Source organism: Bos grunniens, chromosome 1 (genome assembly GCF_055505025.1).
Source record: "Bos grunniens cultivar Pamir isolate PY7600 chromosome 1, Bosgru_T2T1.0, whole genome shotgun sequence".
Classification (NCBI taxonomy): domain Eukaryota; kingdom Metazoa; phylum Chordata; class Mammalia; order Artiodactyla; family Bovidae; genus Bos; species Bos grunniens.
In genome coordinates this window covers 22014640-22038917 of record NC_141165.1, presented here as the reverse complement: position 1 = coordinate 22038917, position 24278 = coordinate 22014640, and the positions used below count along the sequence as shown (strand labels likewise).

At 39.3% G+C, this 24278-nt stretch overlaps 1 protein-coding gene across 1 annotated transcript in view; it reads right to left on the bottom strand.

The window, feature by feature from the left end:
• Positions 1-1368: 1368 nt before the first annotated feature.
• The window catches only part of SRPRB (SRP receptor subunit beta), a 40412-nt gene continuing 17502 nt past the window's right edge, over positions 1369-24278 (bottom strand). The window contains exons 5-7 of the mRNA XM_086316072.1: positions 21048-21184; positions 10105-10159; positions 1369-2486 (exon numbers count right to left, since the gene is read on the bottom strand). Coding sequence (XP_086172198.1) covers positions 2273-2486; positions 10105-10159; positions 21048-21184 — 406 coding nt within the window. The 3' untranslated portion in view covers positions 1369-2272. The remainder of the gene's footprint in view (positions 2487-10104; positions 10160-21047; positions 21185-24278) is intronic.

Here is a 24278-nt window from a genome sequence, read left to right as displayed (position 1 = left end):
GAATAAAATTCAACCTTGCTCCCCTTCTTCAGTCACTTGTTTCAGGTATTTCTTCCTCTAATGAAGTGAAACACTTTCTCACCTCTGGAAAAAGCAACAGAACAGCCGACAGCACACGCATGCCTCTTAATGGAAGCATCGGCCACTGATGTTTATTTAGGTGAGCACTGCCTTTGATTATGTGAACATGTCACATTTATCACATACCTGTTGAGTTTCTAGTTCATTCTTCTTACCTACTTCCTAAAACTACTTGGCTAATAAGGAAAAGGCAAGAAAGAGTCCAAAAGACAGGAAGACGTATCAGCAGTGACACGTCCCAATAAGAACCCGCCAGGGCTGGACTCATGGCATCTCTGTGTCAGCCAGGGTTTATTTCATACTCCAGCAGCAAGCTATGTGATGCAGGTCGTGGGAGCGGGGAAGGGGCAGGGGCTCTGAGGCAGAGCCAGAGTGACACACAGGAATGAAGACAGCAGGCAGAGGCCTGGGCCACAGCACATGTATGTGGGGACCACACTCACTGGGATGCCACTGGCTCCACGCCATTCTCCGTCACCTCTCCCCGACCCTCAAGGCAACGTTACGAGGGTCCCACTGCATACTCCTGGAGCATCCTGCACCTCCTCTTTTATGGCTCTTCCCTCACTGTGCTGGGATTAGTGTTTCACCTAACCACAGCCACCTTTGTCTCCTTTTTAATCTTTAGTTGGCTTATCTCTGAGTGTTTGAAGTAGGGATTGAAGTTTCTATGTACGTTACCATCATTAGGCCCCAGAAATGTGGAGATAGGCCTGAATTCTAACACGTGCGCCTACCTGTATTCACTCTACCATTCTATGTAAATGCTTTGCGCTAGACAGTTTTTATTTTGGGGGCAGGGGGCTATGATGGGTTTTGTTGCTGCACAGGCTTCTCTCCAGTTGTGGCAAGCAGGCTACTCTCTAGCTGCAGTGTGCGGGCTTCTCGCTGTGGCTTCTCGCTTCTCTTGCTGTGGAGCGCGGGCTCTAGGGCGTGTAGGCTGCAGCAGTTGCAGCTCCTGGGCTCTAGAGCACAGGCTCGATAGTTGCTCTGCAGCATGTGGTATCTCCCTGCATCAGGGAATCGAATCTGTGTCTCTTGCACTGGCAGGCGGATTCTTCACCACTGAGCCACCAAGGAAGCCCCATACACAGGCTGTTTTATTTACCAAGAAATATATTAATCATTTCTCCGGCACTCAGTGCACAGAGTCTCCTGTACTCAGGTGGGTCTCCTGCATTGCAGGTGGATTCTTTATGGACTGAGCCACCAGGGAAGCCTATATATTAATCATTTATAAAAAGCCATTTATAAAGCCATACATTTAAAAAGATAGCAAAGAACATCACTTTGAAATTGCTTTTAAAAAAAAACCATCAGTGAATGTGCACTTTAACAATCTACAGACAACTTTTTTCATCTTGTATTTGTTCCACAGCATTCATGCTATGAGTACAAAATAGGAGCTCATCAAACAGCACATAAAGATATAGCCCAGGAGCACTCATGCATCAGAAAAACAGAACAGCTTCTAAATCTCCACATGTTCCGTAGTTAAGGGAAACCACTAGAATGGTCATTTCTAGTGTACATTTTAGTAGCATTTGGGGATTTAGCACTTACAGTTCCATCGTCTAGGAATGACTCCAAGAATTCATAACGTTTCTGAAACCTAAGTGTTACAAGGCTAGAGTGTGGACAAGTAACTGAGCTGATGAAGAACAGACCACTGTCAGCATGGCCTTGCTGTTTTCAACCTGCCTTTACATGTCCGGAGACCATGTTATAACTGTACCAACAAATCTGAAGATTCATGTACTGCCCATGAAGGGTAACTGGAAATCACCCAGACCCACACAAGACAGCTTTGTTTCCAGGATAAGGGGGCCAAAGCACAGAAGCAGAGGATAAGAAAACACATTAGATGACATCATATTCTCATGATAGTATCCTCTCTGTTTGAGGTCCACTTGTTAGACCTCGACCTTACACCAAGCATATACTAAAGGGATCTTACATACACTTTAAAAAGGGAAGACACAAAGCAAAGCAAATAACTAGCTTGAAAGCAGTATGGGAGAACTGAACTTAATAAAAAAAAAATTCCACACTGGGTTCAACAATAATTTGTTTCCAGAATAAGGAAAAGTTCCTAACTACATTTGAAATATTCCCTCCAGACTACCAAATCCTTTTCCAAAACTGTCATTCACACATACACACATTCGCATCTTGTGTTTGGATCTAGTCCTCAGGCGATTTTAGCCAGCCACTTTTCCAAGTCCTGGATGTCAGCAGAGCCAGCATCCCCTCTTCCACCCTTGGCGCTGCACTCCAGGAACTCCACTTTGAGGGGCAACTGTGAGAATTCAAATTCTTTGCCTTTCTTCCCCAGCTGAGCAGGGGCAGTGCTGGAACTGTCCAGTGTGCTCGGGGCAGCAGAACGGGTAACCCGTAAAGTATTGCTGTGAGACAAAAGGAAAATGAATCAGGAAGCAAAAAGACCTTAATTCTTATATAACAATTAAAGCCCTTTAGAAAATCACATTAATTCCTAAATATTTCAACACTCACTTAAATACTGAATCATAAAAGTATCAATTATGCTATTAGGATTGTTAAATAATCCTTTGCTTTACCAGTTATAGGTCACTCTCTCAGACAGACAGGATAGCAGTCCAACCTAACACGGCCAGATGGTGGTGGTTTAGTTGCTAAGTCATGTCTCACTCTCTCTGACCCCATGGACTATAGCCCAACAGGCTCCTCTGTCCATGGGATTCCCAGGCAAGTCTACTAGAGTGTATTGCTATTTCCTTCTCCTGGAGATCTTCCTGACCCAGGGGTTGAAACAGGTCTTCTGCATTGAAAGGAGTCTCCTGCACGGCAGGCAAATTCCTTACCAAGTGAGCCGCCAGGGACGCCCACATGGCCAGAGGACAGCAATGAACCAAGGTCACACCAACCTTCTCTCAGCACAGTATCCCCTTCCCTAGGATTGCCTGCATGATGCTTTTTTAAGATATATTTTTACATTACCTGCTGGTTTCAACCTTAAGTTTCTGAAAGTGAAGTGTGGGTAGGTGATATTTATATTTACCTTGAGTCTACCTGGATACAGAGCTTAGATATCTACAAACTGCAGGTTCTCATATTCAGTCCAATCTCTTTAGCTACTAACACCTTCCCAAGTTAAGTCACTTAGCTGCCACCTGCAGGCCTTAATAAGAAGTGCAAACGCAAGGCTCACTGGGTCTATTTCTCTCCCCAGAAGCAGAGGAACATGTGCTAACAAAATAAAGGATGACTTAGTAATGTAAGATTTCATGAAAACTAGTGCAGAATCCATACAAAAAACTAAGTACCTTGTTCAGAAAGACACACATATGGGAAAAGTATTTTAAAAACAATTAACACAAGGAAAAGCATTTGAGGAGGAGCACCCTAAAGGGCCTTCTAAGCAAGATGTTAGGTCCATGGGTCTTCATCTCACTGATTCTTTAAACTCAATACATGTGTCACATACGCTCTTTTAAATGTAAACTATTTTACAAGAAACTCAAAAGGAAAAAAAAACCCAAACATTATATTCAGCTCTTTTCATTCAGAAAAGTATGAAATGCTTCAAAGCTGATAAGGCCTAATTCTCACAAACACAGGATTAAACTAAACTTAGACTCCAAATTTAACTGATATTACCTTTATAACATTTTATTTCACTGCCCTTCTAATACAGCATTTCTTTCTGTATTGTTTTTCTATGGCTCTTTAGAATGAAAAGCAAATGAATCAAGGAAAACATGTTTTAAACATGGGAAGACTTGAACTATGCTGTTTTTTTTTTTTTTAATGGATACACATGAACTTACAAAACAGAAAGAGACTCACAGAGAACAATCTTATGGTCGCTGGGGGAAAGGATGGGGGGTAAGGGATAGTTAGGGGGTTTGGGGTGGACGCAGACACCACTGTATTTAAAATGGATAACCAACAAGGACCTATTGTACAGCACACGGAACTCTGCTCAAGGTTATGTGCCAATCTGGATGGGAAGAGAGTTTGAGGGAGAATGGATATATGTATATGTATGGCTGAATCCCTGTACTATTCACCTCAAACTACCACAACCTTGTTAGTTGGCTATATCCCAACACAAAATAAAAAAGTTAAAATGCTATACAATTTTCAAAAAATGGATATACAAATAATATTATTTTTCTCCAAAGATAATGCTCAACAACTGCAACAGAAATTTTAGAAAAACAAATCATCTAACTCCATTTTTTTTGGTTTTAGCAGTCTCAAAAGAGTGAACATCAAGACAGGAGAATAGATGATGAACATGCAGTTTCAGAAGGGACAGAAACCATTGAGTAACACCAGCAAGACAGCAGAATAGGAGTTTTCAGTACAAGTCCTCTCACAGAAACATCAATTTAAATAATCATCCACACAGAATACTTTCATGGGAGCTAAGGAATCCAGGTCAGAGATTACAGCATATGGGTGTAACACAGAAGTGAGAAAAGACGCACTGAAGAGGGCAGAAGGGAGTTTCAAATCACCATGTTACTGCTCCTGCAAGCCTGCACAGTGTAGCGTGGAGACCTATGATTTACACAGGAGAGGGAGAGTGAAACGAGCACCCCTTTGTCATGGAACCCAGCACCCACCAGGCCAGCCCCAGCAGACACAGGCACCTGTCCAGCCAAGACAGGTTCAGTTTCCAGGTTAGCTTCCATGGACCCAGGCAGCAGGCCCATCTACCCACAAGCCCAACTTGCCCAAGAAATCCAGCAGCAAGCCCATCCAGATCTCTGGCTGGACTGACTAGGGAAGTACTTTCTCTGACAAAGCTAGTCTATAAAGACTAGAAGGGGTGATTATTCTTTCAAATGTGCAGCACCAAAGTAAGGACATAAGGCTCAAGTGATCAGGGAGACATGACACCACTAAAGGAACATGATAAAGCACCAATAACTGGCCCTAAAGAAATGGAGATCTACAGACTGCCTGACATGTAATTCAAAATAATCATCTGAGAGTCCTGTGAGCTATAAAAGAACACAGACAACTCAACAAGATGAGGGAAAGAATAAACGAAAAAATCAAAAAGCCAATGAAGATACAGAAATCATGAAAAACAAAAATTCTGGAGCTGAAGAACACAATGACTGGATGTGAAAAATTCAGAGAGCTTCAACAGCAGACTCAACCAAGCAGGACAAAAAAAACAGACAGCTTGAACACAGGTAATTTGAAATTACTCTGTAATAAAACCAAAAAGAAACTGTAAAAAAAGAAAGAAGAAAGTCTTGTGGGACATCATAAAAGGAACCAATGTATGCATTATGGGGCTCTCAGAAAGAGCAGATAAAGACAAAGAATCAGACAGCTTATTAAAAAAAAAAAAAAAAATGACAGCATATCCCCAAATATGGGGAGGGAAATGAACGTCCAGATCCACTAGGCTGCTACAACCCAAATGGATTAAACATAAAGAGAGCTTTAATGAAACACATTATAATCAAACTGACAAAAGTCAAACACAGAAACTGCTCAAAGCATTATGAGAAAAGTCAACTGTCACAAACAAGGGAAACTCCACACGACTAAAAGTGGATCTGATGGCAGAAACCTTGCGGGTCAGTAGAAAGTGGGATGATATTTTCAAAATGCTGGGGGAAAAAAAACAGCCATCCAATAGTACTATACCCAGAAAAGCTGTCCTTCAGCTATGAAAGATGGATAAAAGCTTTCCGAAACAAAAGCTGCAGGAGTTCATCACCACTAGTCCTACCTCATAACAAATGCTAAAGCGAGTGAATCTTCAAGGTGAAGTAGCTATGACAAAAAGAACTTATTAATGGATACACAATGTTTACAATTTCTGTATACACTCCAAGCCAGGCTTCAGCAATACGTGAACCGTGAAATTCCAGATGTTCAAACTGGTTTTAGAAAAGGCAGAGGAACCAGAGATCAAATTGCCAACATCCGCTGGATCATGGAAAAAGCAAGAGAGTTCCAGAAAAACATCTCTTTGACTGTGTGGATCACAATAAACTGTGGAAAATTCTGAAAGAGATGGGAATACCAGACAACCTGATCTGCCTCTTGAGGAACCTGTATGCAGGTCAGGAAGCAACAGTTAGAACTGGACACGGAACAACAGACTGGTTCCAAATTGGAAAAGGAGTACATCAAGGCTGTACATTGTCACCCTGCTTATTTAACTTACATGCAGAGTACATCATGAGAAACGCTGGACTGGAAGAAGCACAAGCTGGAATCAAGACCGCCGGGAGAAATATCAATAACCTCAGATATGCAGATGACACCACCCTTATGGCAGAAAGTGAAGAGGAACTAAAAAGCCTCTTGAAGAAAGTGAAAGAGGAGAGTGGAAAAGTTGGCTTAAAGCTCAACATTCAGAAAACGAAGATCATGGCATCTGGTCCTACCACTTCATGGGAAATAGATGGGAAAACAGTGGAAACAGTGTCAGACTTTATTTTTTGGGGCTCCAAAATCACTGCAGATGGTGACTGCAGCCATGAAATTAAAAGACGCTTACTCCTTGGAAGGAAAGTTATGACCAACCTAGATAGCATATTCAAAAGCAGAGACATTACTTTGCCAACAAAGGTCCCTCTAGTCAAGGCTATGGTTTTTCCAGTGGTCATGTATGGATGTGAGAGTTGGACTGTGAAGAAGGCTGAGCACCGAAGAATTGATGCTTTTGAACTGTGGTGTTGAAGAAGACTCTTGAGAGTCCCTTGGACTGCAAGGAGATCCAACCAGTCCATCCTAAAGGAGATCAGTCCTGGGTGTTCATTGGAAGGATTGATGCTGAAGGTGAAACTCCAGTACTTTGGCCACCTCATGCGAAGAGCTGACTCATTGGAAAAGACCCTGATGCTGGGAGGGATTGGGGGCAGGAGGAGAAGGGGACGACAGAGGATGAGATGGCTGGATGGCATCATGGACTCGATGGACGTAAGTTTGGGTAAACTCTGGGAGTTGGTGATGGACAGGGAGGCCTGGTGTGCTGCAATTCATGGGGTTGCAAAGAGTTGGACATAACTAAGTGACTGAACTGAACTTATCCCTGTGAACATAGGTGCAAAAATCCTCAACAAAATATTAGCAAACCAAATTCAACAGTATATTAAAAGGATCATGCATCATAATCAAGTGGGATTTGCCCAAAATGCAAAGATGGCTCAACATTTGTAAATCCCGAGATACACCACATTAACAGTCTGAAGGATAAAAATCTTACGATTATCTCAATAGATGCAGAAAAAGCATGTGACAAAATTTGACATCCTTTCATGATAAAAACTCAACAGTTATAGAACGTATATACTTCAAAATAAAAATGCCATATATGACAAGTCCACAGATAACATCATACTCAGTGGTCAGAAGCTAAAAGCTTTTCCTCTAAAACTAGGAACAAAATAAGGATGCCTACTCTTGCCACTTCTATTCAACACAGTACTGGAAGTCCTAGACAGAGCAATTAGGCAAAAAAGAAATAAAAGACATCAAAATCAAAAAGGAAGAAGCAAAATTATCTCTGACTTCAGCTGACATGATCTTAAATATAGAAAACCCTAAAGACTCCACCAAAAAACAGAACTAATAAACTCAGTAAAATTGCAGGATACAAAAATCAACATCCAAAACCAGTTCTGTTTCAATGCACTACTAATGAAGTATCAGAAAAAGAAATTAAGAAAACAAGTCCATTTATAACAGCATCAAAAACAATAAAATACTTAGGCATAACACAAAGCAGGTCAAAGAGCTGTACACTGTAAACTGTAAAACAGTGACGAAAGAAACTGAAGACACAAATAAATGGAAAGACATCCCTTCTTCATTTACATTGTTAAAATGTCCACCTACAGATTCAATAAGCTCCGGGAGTTGGTGATGGACAGGGAACCTGGAGTGCTGCAGCACACGGGGTCGCAAAGAGTTGGACACACCTAAGGAACTGAACTGATAGATTCAATGGAATCTCAATCAGTATTTCAATGGAATTTTCCACAGAAATAGAAGAAACAATGCTAGAATTCATATGGGACCACAAAAGAACTATAATGCTCAAAGTAACCAAGTAAAAACAATAAATCTGGAGGCATCACACTCCCAGATTTCAAATTATATTGCAAACCTATAGTAATCAAAACCATATGGTACTTTAAAAAGACATACAGAATAATGGAATAGACAACCCAAGACATACCCACACATACACAGTCAACTAATCTTCCACAAAGATGACAAGAGTATATAATGGGAAAAGGACAGTCTCTTCAATAAACAGCTCTGGGAAAACTGGGTATCCACATGCAAAACAATGCAACTGAACCCTCATGTTATACTATATACTAAGTCAACTCAAAATGGATTAAAGGCTTTAATAATAAGATCTGAAACCATAAAAATCCAAAAAGAAAACACTGACACTGTGGCAGTTATTTTAAGATATGAGACTAAAAGCAAACAAAAGCAAAATAAACAAGTGTGATTACATCAAACTAAAAAGCTCCTGCGAAGCACAAGTAACTATCTACAAAATGGAAAGATAACCTATGGAATGAGGGAAATATTTGCAAACATGTATCTTATAAGGGTTAATATTCAAAATATATAAGGAATTCATACAACCCAGTAAAAAAACAAACAAATAATTCAATTTAAAAAATGGGCAAAAGGTCTTCCCTGATGGTCCAGTGGTTGGGAGTCTGCCTTGCAATGCAGGGGCCATCAGTTTGATCCCTGGTCCAGGAGGATTCCACACGCCACAGAACACTAGGCCCACGCACCACAATTACTGAGCCCACATGCAGCAACTACGGAGCTCTTGAATCCTAAAGCCCATGCTCCACAAGAGAAGCCACTGCAGGGAGAACCTGCATACCACAACAAAGAGCAGCCCCGATCGTCACAACTGCAGAAAGCCCACATCCAACAACGAAGACTCAGCACAGCCAAAAGTAACTAACTAAATAAATTTTTTTTTTAATGGGCAAAGGATCTGAACAGACATAGAGGATATACAAACAGTCAACAAGTACATGAAAAAAATGCTAACCATCACTAACCATCAGGGAAATGCAGATCAAAACCATAATGAGACAGAATTACTAACATTAAGGGAAAAAAAAAAAAAGATAAATGTTGGCAAAGATATGCAGAAAAGGTAACCCTGGTACATTGTTGGTGGGTATAAATCGGTACTGCTGTAATAAAAAAAGCACCGAGATTTCTCAAAAAATCACAAACAGAACTACTACCACATGATCTAGCAATTCCACTTCTGGACGTTTATCTAAAGGAATTGAAATCAGGATCTCAGAGAGATGTACATACATGCACTCCTACGTTCACTGCCCCATTACTAACAATAGCCAATATAGGGAGCAACCTAAATGTCCACTGAAGGACGAACAAAGAAAACGTGGAACATATATACAAGAGTATTACTGGGCCCTACAAAAGAAATTTCTGCCGTTTGTGACAACGTGGATGAACCTAGGACATTATGCTAAGTGAAATAACATGAACAGAATAAGACAAATATCGTATGATTACACTTATGTGTGGAATTAAAAACCTGTCAAACACAAGCCAAATGATACTGTCACACATCTTGAAAACAAAAAAAAAATTGTTACAAAATAGTATCACAGATTTTTGTATGTTTCTGAAGTGTTCCTTTCTTATTCTGTCAACAAAAATTTCCATGGCTTTCAAAGTTTTTGTTTTTGAAACCTTTCATATCTACCATAAGCTATAGCTAGAACTAGTGGGAAAACAAATTGAGCTTACAGTTTCAATAAACCTGAGATTTTCTTTCCATGAAAATGTTAAATATCTATAAACATCCCATTAATACTTTTTATAATTCCATTAATTCTGTTGTCAATTTTTAAACAAATATATTTCACACTAATCTTCAGGTTAATCGTGGTAATCACACAAAACCAAAGACCTTAAGCAATATATACATATTCCCAAAGTGAAAAGATATACAATTAACCAGCAGGACTTATTTTTACTTACATTTCTTTTTCAAGCTGCTGCTGAATTAACTTTGCTGATTTTGCCATTGTAATGTCTGTAAAGAAACAAAAGACATTGTTTAAAACAGGGTCTTTTCCCAAGACTTCCTGCACATATGGAAAATCCCCATTTAAATTTAGGTTTCTTTGCCGCACCATTTTTTTAAAAAAATTATTTTATATTAGATTATAGTTGATTTATGGGCTTCCCTGGTGGCTCAGGTGATAAAGAATTCGCCTGCAATGCAGGAGACCCAGGTTCGATCCCTGGGTCGGTGAGATCCTCTGGAGAAGGAAATGGCAACCTACTCTAGTATTCTTGCCTGGGAAACCCCACAGACAGAAGCCTGGAGGGCTATAGTCCCTGGGGTCGCAAAAAGTTGGGACATCACTGAGCAACTTTCACTTTCATAGTTGATTTGTAATGTGTTAAGTTTCAGGTGTGCAACAAAGTGTTTCATTTACACATATACATACATCTATTCTTTCTCGAATTATTTCCCATTTAGGTTATTACAGAATACTAAGCAGTTCCCTGTGCCTGACAATAGATCCTTGTTGGTTATTTATTTTAAATATAGTAGTGTGCTTGTGTTTAGTTGCTTAGTCATGTCTGACTCTTTGTGACCCCATGGACTGTAGCCCAACAGGCTCCTCTGTCCATGAGGATTCTCCAGGCAAGAATACTGGAGTGGGTTGCCATGACCTTACCCAGGGATAGAACCCAACCCAATGATTGAACCCATGTCTCCACATTGCAGGTTAATTCTTTACCATCTGAGTCACCACGGAAGTCCACAGTAGTAAGTATATATATCAATCCCAAACTCCCAACTTATCCTTCCCTCCCTTTATCAAAGTAAGCACAAATACTTATATTATAATAAAGCTTATAAATATATTAAGCTGGTGATCCTAAAATTGACTAGTCTTTCATAAAAGTTTTCTACATCTTACAGACATTTTAAATCAACACATATAAGTCTAGCCAATGTTGCAAAAAGAATAACTACCTGCTTTGTGATTTTAACAAAAGCTTTCACTCCAACAGAAATACTCCACCTGTAATAAGAAACTAAACTAACATTTCCAGCTGATACTAAAATGGTATGTTACAGTATCAAGTGCACTCTGGTAATAAAAGGCACTGGTGTGGCACCAGCAAAAGCCAAATATTACTTCCTCTTTTTATATCGAATAAAAGAAACAAAGAAGTCAGTTAATGACCTTAACACTGTTCCTGATTAGTCACTGGTAGGGTTATTACTAGCTCCCCTTTAAGAAATGCATTGGGCTCTTCATAGAATGAGAATAGGTATGAAAAAGGCCAACAGAGATCAGCTAGTCTATCTCATTTTAACTTTTTTTTAGCAAAGAAGTTTATCTTATTATTGAGGTCACACTGGTTTACAACATTATATGTTTCACATGAAACATTATGATTCAATTTTTATATACACTATTCTGTGCTTACTACCAAAAGTTTAGTTTCCATCTATATTTTCAAGTGTTTTTGTTATCTCTGGATAAATACCCAGAAGCAGACTGACTGGATCACATGGTAGTTCTATTCTTAACTTTTTGAGGAATATCCACTGTTTTTTACAGTGGCTACACCAATTTACATTCCCATCAACACTGCACAACAAGGGTTCCCTTTTCTCCATATCCTCACTACTGCATTTCCTTTAGACAACAATGACTCTAACGGGTGGGAGGTAATGTCTAACTGTTGCTTTGATTTGCATTTCCCTAATAATTAATGATACTCATCTTCACTAGTGATGAACATCTTCATATGTACCTGCTGACCATCTGTTTATCTTTTTTGGAAAAACATCTATTCTGATCTCTGCCCATTTTTAAATCAGGCTGTTCATTTTTATTGTTGTTGAGTTATATGGGCTCTCCCTTATCAGACATACTTGACTATCTTCTCCCATTCAGTACACTCTCTCTTTCATTTTGTTAATGGTTTCCTTTGCTGTGCAGAGCTTTTTAGTTTGATATAGTACCATTTGTTTATTTTTGCTTTTGTTTGCCTTGACTGAGGAGATACACCCAAAAACAAATTGCTAAACCCAATGTCACAGTCTGAATTTCCTGTTTTCTTCTAAGAGTTTTATGCTTTCAGATCTTCTGTTCAAGTCTTTAATCCATTTTGAGTTAATCTTTGTGTATGGTGTAAGGAACTGGCTTAGTTTCATTCTTTTGCATGTGGCCGTACAGTTTTTCCACCAGTATTTATTGAAGAGACTGTCCTTTCTCCATTGTATGTTCTTTGCTCCTATGTTGTAAATTAATCGTCCCTATATGTGTGGGTTTATTTCTGGGCTCTCAATTCTGTTCCATTAATCTTTTTTTCTGTCAAATGCCATGTTGTTTCGATTACTATAGCTTTGCAGTATATGAAATCAGGGTATGTGACACTTCTTCCAGCTTTGTTCTTTTTTCTCAGAATTGCTTTGGCTATTCACAGTTTTTTATGGTTCTATATAAATGTAAGGAACTTTTGTTCTATTTATGTGAAAAATGTCATCAAGGATTTTGATAGGGATTTTTACAATGAATTTATAGATTGCTATAGAAAAAAATGGACATTTTTAACCATGTTAATTCTTACAGTGCACAAGCATGAAACATTCTTTATCTTTCCATTTCTTTAAACCAAGTTTTATAGCATATTGCGGAATCCTAGCTCCCCAGCCAGGGATTGAACCTGCGCCCTCAAGCAGTGAAAGCACAGAGGCCTAATCACTGGCAGGAAATTCCCATCCTTGATTAAATTTATTCTTGGATATTTTTTTATTCTTTTTGCTGCAATTTTAAATGATAGGGTTTTCTTAATTTCTCTTTCTGCTTGTTTTTTGTTGGTGTACAGAAACACAACAGATCTTGCATTTTGATTTTGCATCGTGCAACTTTACCATACTCATTTATTATTTTTAACAGGCTTTTGGTGGAGTCTTCAGGTATGAGACTGGTAAGAGTGGGCACACTTGTCTTGTTCCTGATCTTAGAGGGACAGCTTTCAGTTTTTCACAGTTGAGTATGTCAGCTGTGGGTCTGACATGCATAGCCTTTATTATGTTGACATACATTCTTTCTATACCAATTTCATTGAGTTTTTATCACACATGGATGTTGAATTTTGTCAAATGCTTTCTCTGCATTTATTGAGTTGATCACTATTTTAAAAATGTTGTAGCATGTTGATTTGCAGATGTTGAATCATCCCTGCAACCCTGAAATAAATTCTACTAGATTATATTGTATGATCCATTTAATGTATTATTTTGTTTGCTAATACTTTGTTGAGGGTTTCTGCATCTACGTATATCAAAGATACTCACCTGTAATTTTCTTTTTTTGTATTATCCTTGTCTGGCTTTGATATCACGGTACTGTTGACCTTAAAAAATGAGTTGGGAAGTGTTCCCTCCTCTTCAACCTTTTGGAAGAGTTTGACTCAGATGGTAAAGAGTCTGCCTTGCAGTGTGGGAGACCCAGGTTCGATTCCTGGGTTGGAAAGATCCCCTGGAGAAGAAAATGGCAAACCTCTCCAGTATTCTTGCCTGGAAAATCCCATGGTTGGAGACGCCTGGCAGTCTATAGCCCATGGGGTCCCGAAAAGTCCGACATGACTGAGTGACTTCACTTTCACTTTCAAGAATAGATATTAGGTCATCTTTTGAACATTTGGTAGTATTTACCAGTGAAGCTGTCTGGTCCTGGACTCTGGTTTTTTGGAAGGTTTTTGATTACTGTTTTAACCTCCTTACTAGTGATCCATCTATTCAGATTTTCTACTTCTTTAAGATTCCATCTTGGAGGGCTGATTGTTAAGAACGTATTCATTTATTCTATGTTGTCTAATTTGTTCGCACATAGCTACTCATGGTATTCTCTTATGACTCTCTGCATTTCTGTGGGACCTCTTGCAATTTCTATTTTTTCGTTTCTAATTTTATTTATCTGAGTCTTCTCATTTTTTCTTAGTGAATTTAGCTAAAGGTTTATTGATTTTTGTTTATCTTTTCAAAGAACCAGCTCTTAGTTTCATTCATCTTTACTACTGTTTGACTTTTAGTATTTCCTTCCTTCTACTTACTGACTCTGGACTTAATTTGAAGTTCTTTTTATAGTTCCTTTAGGTGTAAGGACTGTTGGGCTTTTTCATTTCTCTTGTTTCTTGAGGTAGGCAAGTATTGCTATAAACTTGTTCTGCTTTTGATGTATCCCACTGATTTTGGTATTCCATATTTTCATTTATCTTCAGGTGTACTTTTTCCTTCTTTGATTTCCTCATTAACCTAGTTATTAGGTTGGTGAAAAAGTAACTGCGGTTTCAGACAGTGAACTTTAAATCACTATCAGTTCAGTTAAGTCGCTCAGTCGTGTCGACTCTTTGCGACCCCATGAACTGCAGCACGCCAGGCCTCCCTGTCCATCACCAATTCCCAGAGTTCACTCAGACTCACATCCATCCAGTCAGTGATACCATCCAGCCATCTCATCCTCTGTTGTCCCCTTCTCTTCCTGCCCCCAATCCCTTCCAGCATCAGAGTCTTTTCCAATGAGTCAACTCTTCGCATGAGGTGCCCAAAGTACTGGAGTTTCAGCTTCAGCATCATTCCTTCCAAAGAAATCCCAGGGCTGATCTCCTTCAGAATGGACTGGTTGGATCTCCTTGCAGTCCAAGGGACTCTCAAGAGTCTTCTTCAACACCACAGTTCAAAAGCATCAATTCTTCGGTGCTCAGCCTTCTTCACAGTCCAACTCTCACATCCATACATGACCACTGGAAAAACCATAGCCTTGACTAGACGAACCTTTGTTGGCAAAGTAATGTCTCTGCTTTTGAATATGCTATCTAGGTTGGTCATAACTTTCCTTCCAAGGAGTAAGCGTCTTTTAATTTCATGGCTGCAGTAACCATCTGCAGTGATTTTGGAGCCCCCAAAAATAAAGTCTGACACTGTTTCCACTGTTTTCCCATCTATTTCCCATGCAGTGATGGGACTGGATGCCATGATCTTCGTTTTCTGAATGTTGAGCTTTAAGCCAACTTTTTCACTCTCCACTTTCACTTTCATCAAGAGGCTTTTTAGTTCCTCTTCACTTTCTGCCATAAGGGTGGTGTCATCTGCATATCTGAGGTTATTGATATTTCTCCCAGCAATCTTGATTCCAGCTTGTGCTTCTTCCAGTCCAGCGTTTCTCATGATGTACTCTGCATATAAGTTAAATAAGCAGGGTGACAATATACAGCCTTGACGTACACCTTTTCCTATTTGGAACCAGTCTGTTGTTCCATGTCCAGTTCTGTTACTTCCTGACCTGCATACAGGTTTCTCAAGAGGCAGGTCAGGTGGTCTGGTATTCCCATCTCTTTCAGAATTTTCCACAGTTTATTGTGATCCACACAGTCAAAGGTTTTGGCATAGTCAATAAAGCAGAAATAGATGTTTTTCTGGAACTCTCTTGCTTTTTCTATGATCCAGTGGATGTTGGCAATTTGGTCTCTGGTTCCTCTGCCTTTTCTAAAACCAGCTTGAACATCAGGAAGTTCATGGTTCACGTATTGCTGAAGCCTGGCTTGGAGAATTTTGAGCATGACTTTACTAGTGTGTGAGATGAGTGCAATTGTGTGCTAGTTTGAGCATTCTTTGGCATTGCCTTTCTTTGGGACTGGAATGAAAACTGACCTTTTCCAGTCCTGTGGCCACTGCTGAGTTTTCCAAATTTGCTGGCATATTGAGTGCAGCACTTTCACAGCATCATCTTCCAGGATTTGAAATAGCTCAACTGGAATTCCATCACCTCCACTAGCTTTGTTCGTAGTGATGCTTTCTAAGGCCCACTTGACTTCACATTCCAGGACGTCTGGCTCTAGGTCAGTGATCACACCATCATGATTATCTGGGTCGTGAAGATCTTTTTTGTACAGTTCTTCTGTGTATTCTTGCCATCTCTTCTTAATATCTTCTGCTTCTGTTAGGTCCATACCATTTCTGTCCTTTATCGAGCCCATCTTTGCATGAAATGTGCTCTTGGTATCTCTAATTTTCTTGAAGAGATCTCTAGTCTTTCCATTCTAAAGCTAGGTTCAAACACATCTTTATTAATCAAAATAGGAACCATTATAGTCAATGCATTTTTGCCAACAAGAAATGTTTGTTTATTTCTGTAGCATAAAAATCTGTGCTTTGAGATTCAACAAACTCTTGGAAAGCATTTTCTGCCTCCTGCTGGTTGTGGAAGCATCTCCCCCGCAAAAAGTTCTCAAGATGCTCAAAGAAGTTGTAGTCAGTTGGCAAGAGGTCAGGTGAACATGGTGGATGAGGCAAAACTTTGTAGCCCAATTCATTCAACTTTTGAAGTGTTGCGCAACATGTGCTTGGTGTTGTGAAGAACTGGGCCCATTCTGTTGACCCATATACTGGCTGCAGGCGTTGCAGTTTCCAGTGCTTCACATCGACTTGCTGAGCATACTTCTCAGATTCAATGCTTTCACCAGGCTGTAGTGGATAACCAAACAGTGACCATGAATTTTTTTGGTGCAAGTTTGCTTTGGGAAGTGTTTTGGAGTTTCTTCTCAGTCCAACCACTGATTTGGTCATCACTGGTTGTCATGTAAAATCCACTTTTTATCGCACATCACAATATGATTGAGAAATGGTTTGTTGTTGTTGCATAGAATAAAAGATGACACTTCAAAACGATGATTTTTTTGATTTTCAGTCGGCTCATGGGGCATCCACTTATCAAGCTTTTTCACCTTTCCAATTTGCGCCAGACACCAAATAACTGTAGAATGGTCGACAATGAGTTCTTCTGTAACTCCCTGTGTAGTTGTTGTAAGAGGATCACCTTCAATGATCTTCTCTACTAGTTGCTGTCAATTTCCAATGGCTGACCACAGCATTTCTCATCTTCAAGGCTCTTGTCTCCTTTGCAAAACTTCTTGAACCACCACAGCACTGTACGTTTGCTAGCAGTTCATGGGCCAAATGTGTTGTCGATGTTGCAAGTTATCTATGCTGCTTTACAACCCATTTGGAACTCAAATAAGAAAACAGCCTGAATATGCTTTTTGTCTAACACTCACTTCCCTAGTTTAAACTAAATATAAACAGCAAGTAATGTCATTAGTAAAAGATAATAATAAAGTGAGAAATGCAGATTAAAATGATGTATAAGATAACCACATATAAAGAATGTATTCCAATATCAAACAGCAAAGTTCAACAATGCATAACCGTTATTCTTCACATATTTGTGATTTTATCAGCTTTCTTTTTGTAGTTGATTTCTAGTCTCATATCTTTGTGGTTCAAAAAGATGCTTGATATGATTTCACTCTTAAATTTATTGAAGCTTGTTTTGTATCCCAACATATTGTCTCTTCTTGAGAATGTTCCATACGCACTTGAGAACAATGTATATTCTGCTGCTTTGGGAAGGAATGTTTCGTGTTCTGATCTAACGTTTCACTTAAAGGCCAATGGTACTTTGTTAATTTTTTGTCTAGATGATCAATTTATTGATGTCAGTGGGTAGTAAAGCTCCCTACTGTTATTGCTGTTGACTTCTTCATTTATATCTGTTAATAATTCCTTTTATACTCTGGTGCTTCTGCTTACATGCTTAAATATTAATAAAAATTACATCTTGATGGACTGTCCCCTTCATCATTATATAAGTTCATCCTGTTCTCTTGTTTGACTTGAAGTCAATTTGATCTGATCTGAGATGGCTACACCTGCTTTGTTTTGCCTGCTATTTCTTGGAGTATCATTTCCCATCCATTCACTTTGAGCCTATGTTTCTTCTTCAGAGCAGAGAGCCTGGGAGGCAGGATGTAGTTGGATCTTGTTTCTCAATACATCCAGCCTGTATCTTTTGATTGGTAAATTCAATCCACTTATATTTAGTATGATTACTGATGAATGGGGCTCCCCTGGTGGCTCAGTAGGTAAAGAGTTCACCTGCAATGGAGGAAACCCAAGTTCATCTCTGGGTCAGGAAGATACCCTGGAGGAGGAAATGGCAATCCATTCCAGTACTCTTGCCCGGAGAGCTCCATAGACTGAGTCTGGCAGGCTACAGTCCATGGGGTCGCAACAAGTTGGGACATGAATGAGTGACCTAACACTTTCACTTTTTCACCGGTAAATGAGGACTTAGTACTGCCATTTTATCTTTAGTTTTCTGGTTGTTCTATATCTCCACTGTTCCTGCCTGATATCTTAGTTGATGGTTTACTATCATGTTTTTCTTAGCTTCCTTCTCTATTATACTCTTGCCTGGAAAATCCCATGGACAGAGGAGCCCCTTAGGCTGCAGTCCCTGGGGTCGTGAAGAGTTGGACACGACCGGGCAACTTCACTTTCACTTTTCACTTTCATGCACTGGAGAAGGAAATGGCAACCCACTCCAGTGTTCTTGCCTGGAGAATCCCAGGGACGGGGGAGCCTGGTGGGCTGCCATCTCTGGGGTCGCACAGAATTGGACACGACTGAAGCGACTTAGCAGCAGCAGCAGCAGACTTATATTTCGTGGTTACCATTAGATTTGTATAAAACATCTCATAGATAACTTAGTCCTTTTTCTGTTGATAGCATCTAATATTCATTTGCCATTTATGAGTTCCTTTTCTCTTCCCCTTTTATATTTTGTCATCTCAAATTATCTCTTTTTATACTGTGAGTTCATTACCAAATTCCAGTAGCTGTGGGTATTTTTACTGCTTTTTCTCCATTAATCTTTATGCAGTAATTGTTTAGCAGTCTATTCTGATGTAAAGTTGCAGTTTTCTGAATCTACCTATCATCTTACTCTTAAGTTTTATTTACTTTTGCCTCTTCATTTCAGGTAGAAAAGCTCCTTCCAATATTTCTTGTAAGACAAGCCTAGTGGTAATGAACTACTTCAGCTTTTGTCTCAGAAAAGCTTTATTTCTCCTTTATATCTGAAGGGCAACTTTGCTACAAGGATTTTCAGCAGTTTTTATCTTTTAATATTTTGCATAGGTCATTCCATTCTCTCCTGCCTATAGAGTTTCTGCTGAAAAATCTGATGGCCTAATAGGGGTTCCTTTGTAGGTTACTGTTTTTTTCCCTGGATGCCTTTAAAGTTCTTTATCATTGAATTTTGACAATTTTAACACAATGTGCCCTCGAGAAGGTCTTTTACCATTGAGATATTAAGTGTTGTATTAACTTTATGGACTTGTATATACAGTTCCTTCCCCAGGTTTGTGAAATTCTATTATTTCTTTAAGTAAACTCTCTGCTCCATTCTCTCTTCTTCCTCTGGGATAACCATTATTCTTATGAAGGATAATGAAGTAGGAGAATTAATGTAAGATTCTAGATCTATCTTCAAGCTCACTAATTCACACTTCCATAGGTCTGCTCTAGTTTCCAGTGCTTACTAATGCATCTTCATCTCATTTATCGACACAGTCAGCTCCAGAACTTCTGTGTGGTTTTTTTTTTAGACTTTTAATATCTTTGTCAAAGTATTTCATCTTTTCATTAATTGTATTTCTAAGCTCACTGAACTGCCTTCCTGAGTTTTCTTGTAGCTTGGTAAGTTTTTTCATAACAACTATTTTGAATTCTCTATCAGTTAAGAGTGCAATCTTCCATGACTTAAGTTTGGTTTCTGAAGAACTTTCATAACTTTTTGTGACACTGTGTACGTGGTTTCACATGGTACTTGACAAGTTATTCCTCTGCCAGTGCATTTAAAGTAGCAAATACCTTTCTTATGTAGGTAAAGGGTTTTTATTTTTATCACCTCTAAGTTGGAAATTAGAGGCTTTTCTTTTATTTTTCTTGCTATAACACAAGTTTTTCCCTTTTCATACCTGAGCTGCCTCTGGCTATATTTGAGAATTGACACTTTCCACCCTCTACTACCTCTGCCTGATTGTACCATCACTGTCACTGCTTGTGCTCCAGGGTGGCCTGGACGGCCACTGCTGCTACAGGGAGGGGTTGGCGAAGGTGGAGGAGGCAGGGTCATGGGCACCTTCTCCACATCTAGGGTTGTCAGGTTTACAACCTACCACTGCTGTGACCCAGGGGATTATGGTCACAGGACCCACCATCACTGCTGCTACTAGGTTCCCTGTGGTCAAAGGAGCCACTGCAGCCAGGAGGCTGGAGTCATGTGTGCTGTCTTCCCTGTTGCTACAGGGATCTCTAGGGCTTCCGGCTCAGCCACTGTGGCCAAGAGCCAAGACTGCTGGCATTTGCTTCACTGTTCCCTGAGTTCTACCTCCTTTATGTATTCCAGTCCATCCACCTTCAGAAGTAGACTTCTGGATCTCTCCGGTCCTAGTGTGCTAGGCAGAGGAACCTTTGTTGAGTTATCAATGTTTTACAAGTTGTAAAATGAAGGGGAGAGGCAAAGAGGGTGTCTCATACCTCATGATGCTGACATCACTTCTAATCTGGTTTTAAAAGTAATGAAACTAAAGCCTAGTTTTATTGGCTGAGACTAAATAGTTTTTCATTCTTATGAAGCTAAAGAAAAACACTTCTGCAAACTCTCCTTGACGAAATGTGCTACATGGCAAACTTACTTAAAAGGAGAGACTCTACCCTGTCCTTCCTCGATTGTGTATCTGATAAGACATACTGCTGATCTGATGAACTTGATAAATTAAAATTATTTATGATTAAAAAAAAGAAAACACTGTATAAATGAATGGTAATAATTATTCCTTTGTCATTCTTTAGAATAGCCTGGTAAAGGAGACTAAAGAAAATGTTGGAGTATAAGTAAATTTTAAGATTTAAAATCCTGAATTTATAGTTTATTAGCAATTGTCTCTCATCCTCAGTAATAACAACTGTAGATAACTATTAATTCACAGTAGGAATCCCAGAAAAAAATCTCAACTATTATTGCCAGAAAACATGACAGTACCTTGCTTATTACAAGCGATTAAGAATGACGGTGTATTCTTCAGACCTATACTGTCAAGGAGGACTTGATACAGAAACTCAGCCACGTCTTTCACCTCTCGCTGGAAGGCTGCACTATCCACAACAAACACAATAGCCCTGGAGGGGAAAAAGAGAAAAACTGGCATGTGAGCATGCAATAGTGCAGCACTATGTTGAAAAAACGATATCCTTAATTTTGTTCAATTCAATCCTAATGAATAACACAAAATAAGCTCACATACAAGTGTGTGCACAAGTAATCATAAAACATATGTATTTAACAAAGGACTAGTCAGTGCTACCACATATCGATATTTAAAATCCTAGAAGATGATCCTGTTAAAAGTGCTACATTCAATATGTCAGCAAATTTGGAAAACTCTACAGCGGCCACAGAACTAGAAAAATCAGCTTTCATTTCAATCCCAAAGAAGGACAATGCCAAAGAATGTTCCAACTACCATACAACTGCATTCATTTCACACGCTCAAAATCCTTCAAGCTAGGCTTCAGCAGTACATGAACTGAGAATTTCCAGATGTACAAGCTGGGTTTAGAAAAGGTAAAGGAACCAGACAGCAAACTGTCAACATTCACTGGATCATAGAGAAAGCAAGGGAGTTCCAGAAAAACATCTACTTCTGCTGTACTGACTACGTTGAAGCCTTTGACTGTGTGGATCACAACAAACTGTGGAAAATTCTGAAAGAGATGGGAATACCAGACCACCTTACCTGCCTCATGTAAAACCTGTATGTAGGTCAAGAAGCAACAGTTAGAACAGGACATAGAAAAATGGATTGGTTCAAAATTGGAAAGCAGTACATCAAGGCTGTATATTGTCACCCTGCTTGTTTAATTTATATGCAGAAATGACTGACCGAATGAACACAAGCTGGAATCAAGATTGCCAGGAAAAATATCAACAACCTCAGATACACAGATGACACTATTCTAACGGCAGAAAGTGAAGAGGAACTGAAGAGCCTCATGATAAGGGTGAAAGAGGAGCATGAAAAAGCTGGCTTAAAACTCAACATTCAAAAAATGATCATGGCATCTGGTCCCATCACTTCATGGCAAACAGAAGGGGAAAAAAGTGGAAGCAGTGACAGATTCTATTTTCTTGGGTTCCAAAATCACTGCAGATGGTAACAGCAGCCATGAAATTAAAAGGTACTTGTTACTTTGAAGAAAAGCTATGAGAAACCTAGACTGTGTATTAAAAAGTAGAAACATCATTTTACTGACAAAGGTCCATGTAATTAAAGCTATGGTTTTTCCAGTAGTCATGTACAGAGTTGGACCATAAAGAATGCTGAATGCTGAAAAATCGATGCTTTCAAATTGTGGTGCTGGAGAAGACTCTTGAGAGTCCCTTGGACTACAAGATCAAACCAGTCAATCTTAAAGGAAATCAAATCTGAATATTCTTTGGAAGGACAGATGCCAAAGCTAAAGTTCCAAAACTCTGGCTACCTGATGCAAAGAGACGACTTACTGGAAAAGACCCTGATGCTGGGAAAGATTGAAGGCAAAAGGAGAAGGGGTGGCAGAGGATGAGATGGTTAGATACCATCAATGACTCAGTGGACACGAATATGAGCAAACTCCAGGAGACAGTGAACGACAGAGGAGCCTGGCATGCTGTAGTCCATGGGGTTGCAAAGTTGGACCTGACTCAGCGACTGAATAACAAAAATGAATCAATGACTGTATCTAAAAAGACAATAGGAAATGATGCATCCTCTCAAGTCCAGGAAATTGTCATATACAAAATCATGTGGTAAGACACTAGGACAGACATTGTATCTGCTAGGAAAGAGAGAAGAAAATCATTTACATAAAACTAGATCAAGATGACTTAAAGGAGAGTGTAATAGTTGAGTGAATTTTAGCCAGACAAAGTATCACTGTGGCACAGGTTGTCTAGAAAGTAGTTTGTGCAAGGCACAAATGCTCTGGAGAACTCAATGTAAGCTAATATGCAGATAGGTGGGGAAATGAAGGAAAGTCAGGTGAGAGAGAAGAGGGATGTGACATACTGACCTACAGAGTTTATGTTTTTCTGTCTTACAAAGAATGTTGTTGTTTAGTTGTTAAGTCATGTCCAACTCTTTGGTGACCCCATGGATTGTAGCCCCTCATGTTCTTCTGTCCATGGATTTACCTGACAAGAATACTTGAGTGGGTTGCCATTTCCTTCCCATGGTATCTTCCCGACCTAGGGATTGAACCTGTGTCTCCCACTTTGGCAGGTGGATTCTTTACTGCCTCTTACAAAGAATATTGGTGCCTAAATGAAAGATAAAACTAAGAGGATAATCAAACTAGAAGCAGAGTGATCAGGCAGGGCCTAACCTAAGGCAGCAACATGAGAATCCTCATTTGCCAGAAATAAAGAGGCATCAGAGCTAAAGCAAAGCAACCCAGGAAAAGAGAAGACAATAGACTTTAGGGACAAGTATTTGAATGCCTAGGAGATGTGCAATGACCAACACATGAATGCTCTGTGTAAAGCCTAGAACTTAAAAGCAGTCTAACAGAGGGTGGTGTGGGAAAATAATCCAAGAACTGAATCACTAGGCCTCTTGTGCCACACACAGAAACACAGTATGAATTTACATTTTCTCACAGTGTAAGATCCTGAGGCAGGAAGACTGTGCCAGCCTCAATGAACCCCCATGGCCTCCAACAGAAGGAAATATGAATCCTTTCTGGAGAGAGGCTTTTATAACCTAAAGCAAAAAATAAAAAGAACAAAACTAACCCAGCAACCACAATATCAACAACAAAATCTCATCCCCTTGAACAGGGGTTCTGGATCTAAACTACAAAGACAATAATAAGTAGTAAATAAAATATTTTAAACTATTTAATAGAATACTAGATACCATAAGAAAAGAATAAACATAGTACTAAAAAAAATACTAGACTAATTTTAAAAGATAGGTTTTTAGAAGCAAAGAACAAAATAACAACTTAATAGAAAAGATTAAGTGGCTTAATGGCAAAGCCTTTGACTGTGTCGACCACAACAAATTGTGGAAAATTCTTAAAGAGATGGGAATACCAGACCACCTAACCTGCCTCTTGAGAAATCTGTATGCAGGTCAGGAAACAACAGTTAGAACTGGACACAGAACAAGAGACTGGTTCCAAACTGGAAAAGGAGTACGTCAAAGCTGTATATTGTCACCCTGTTTATTTA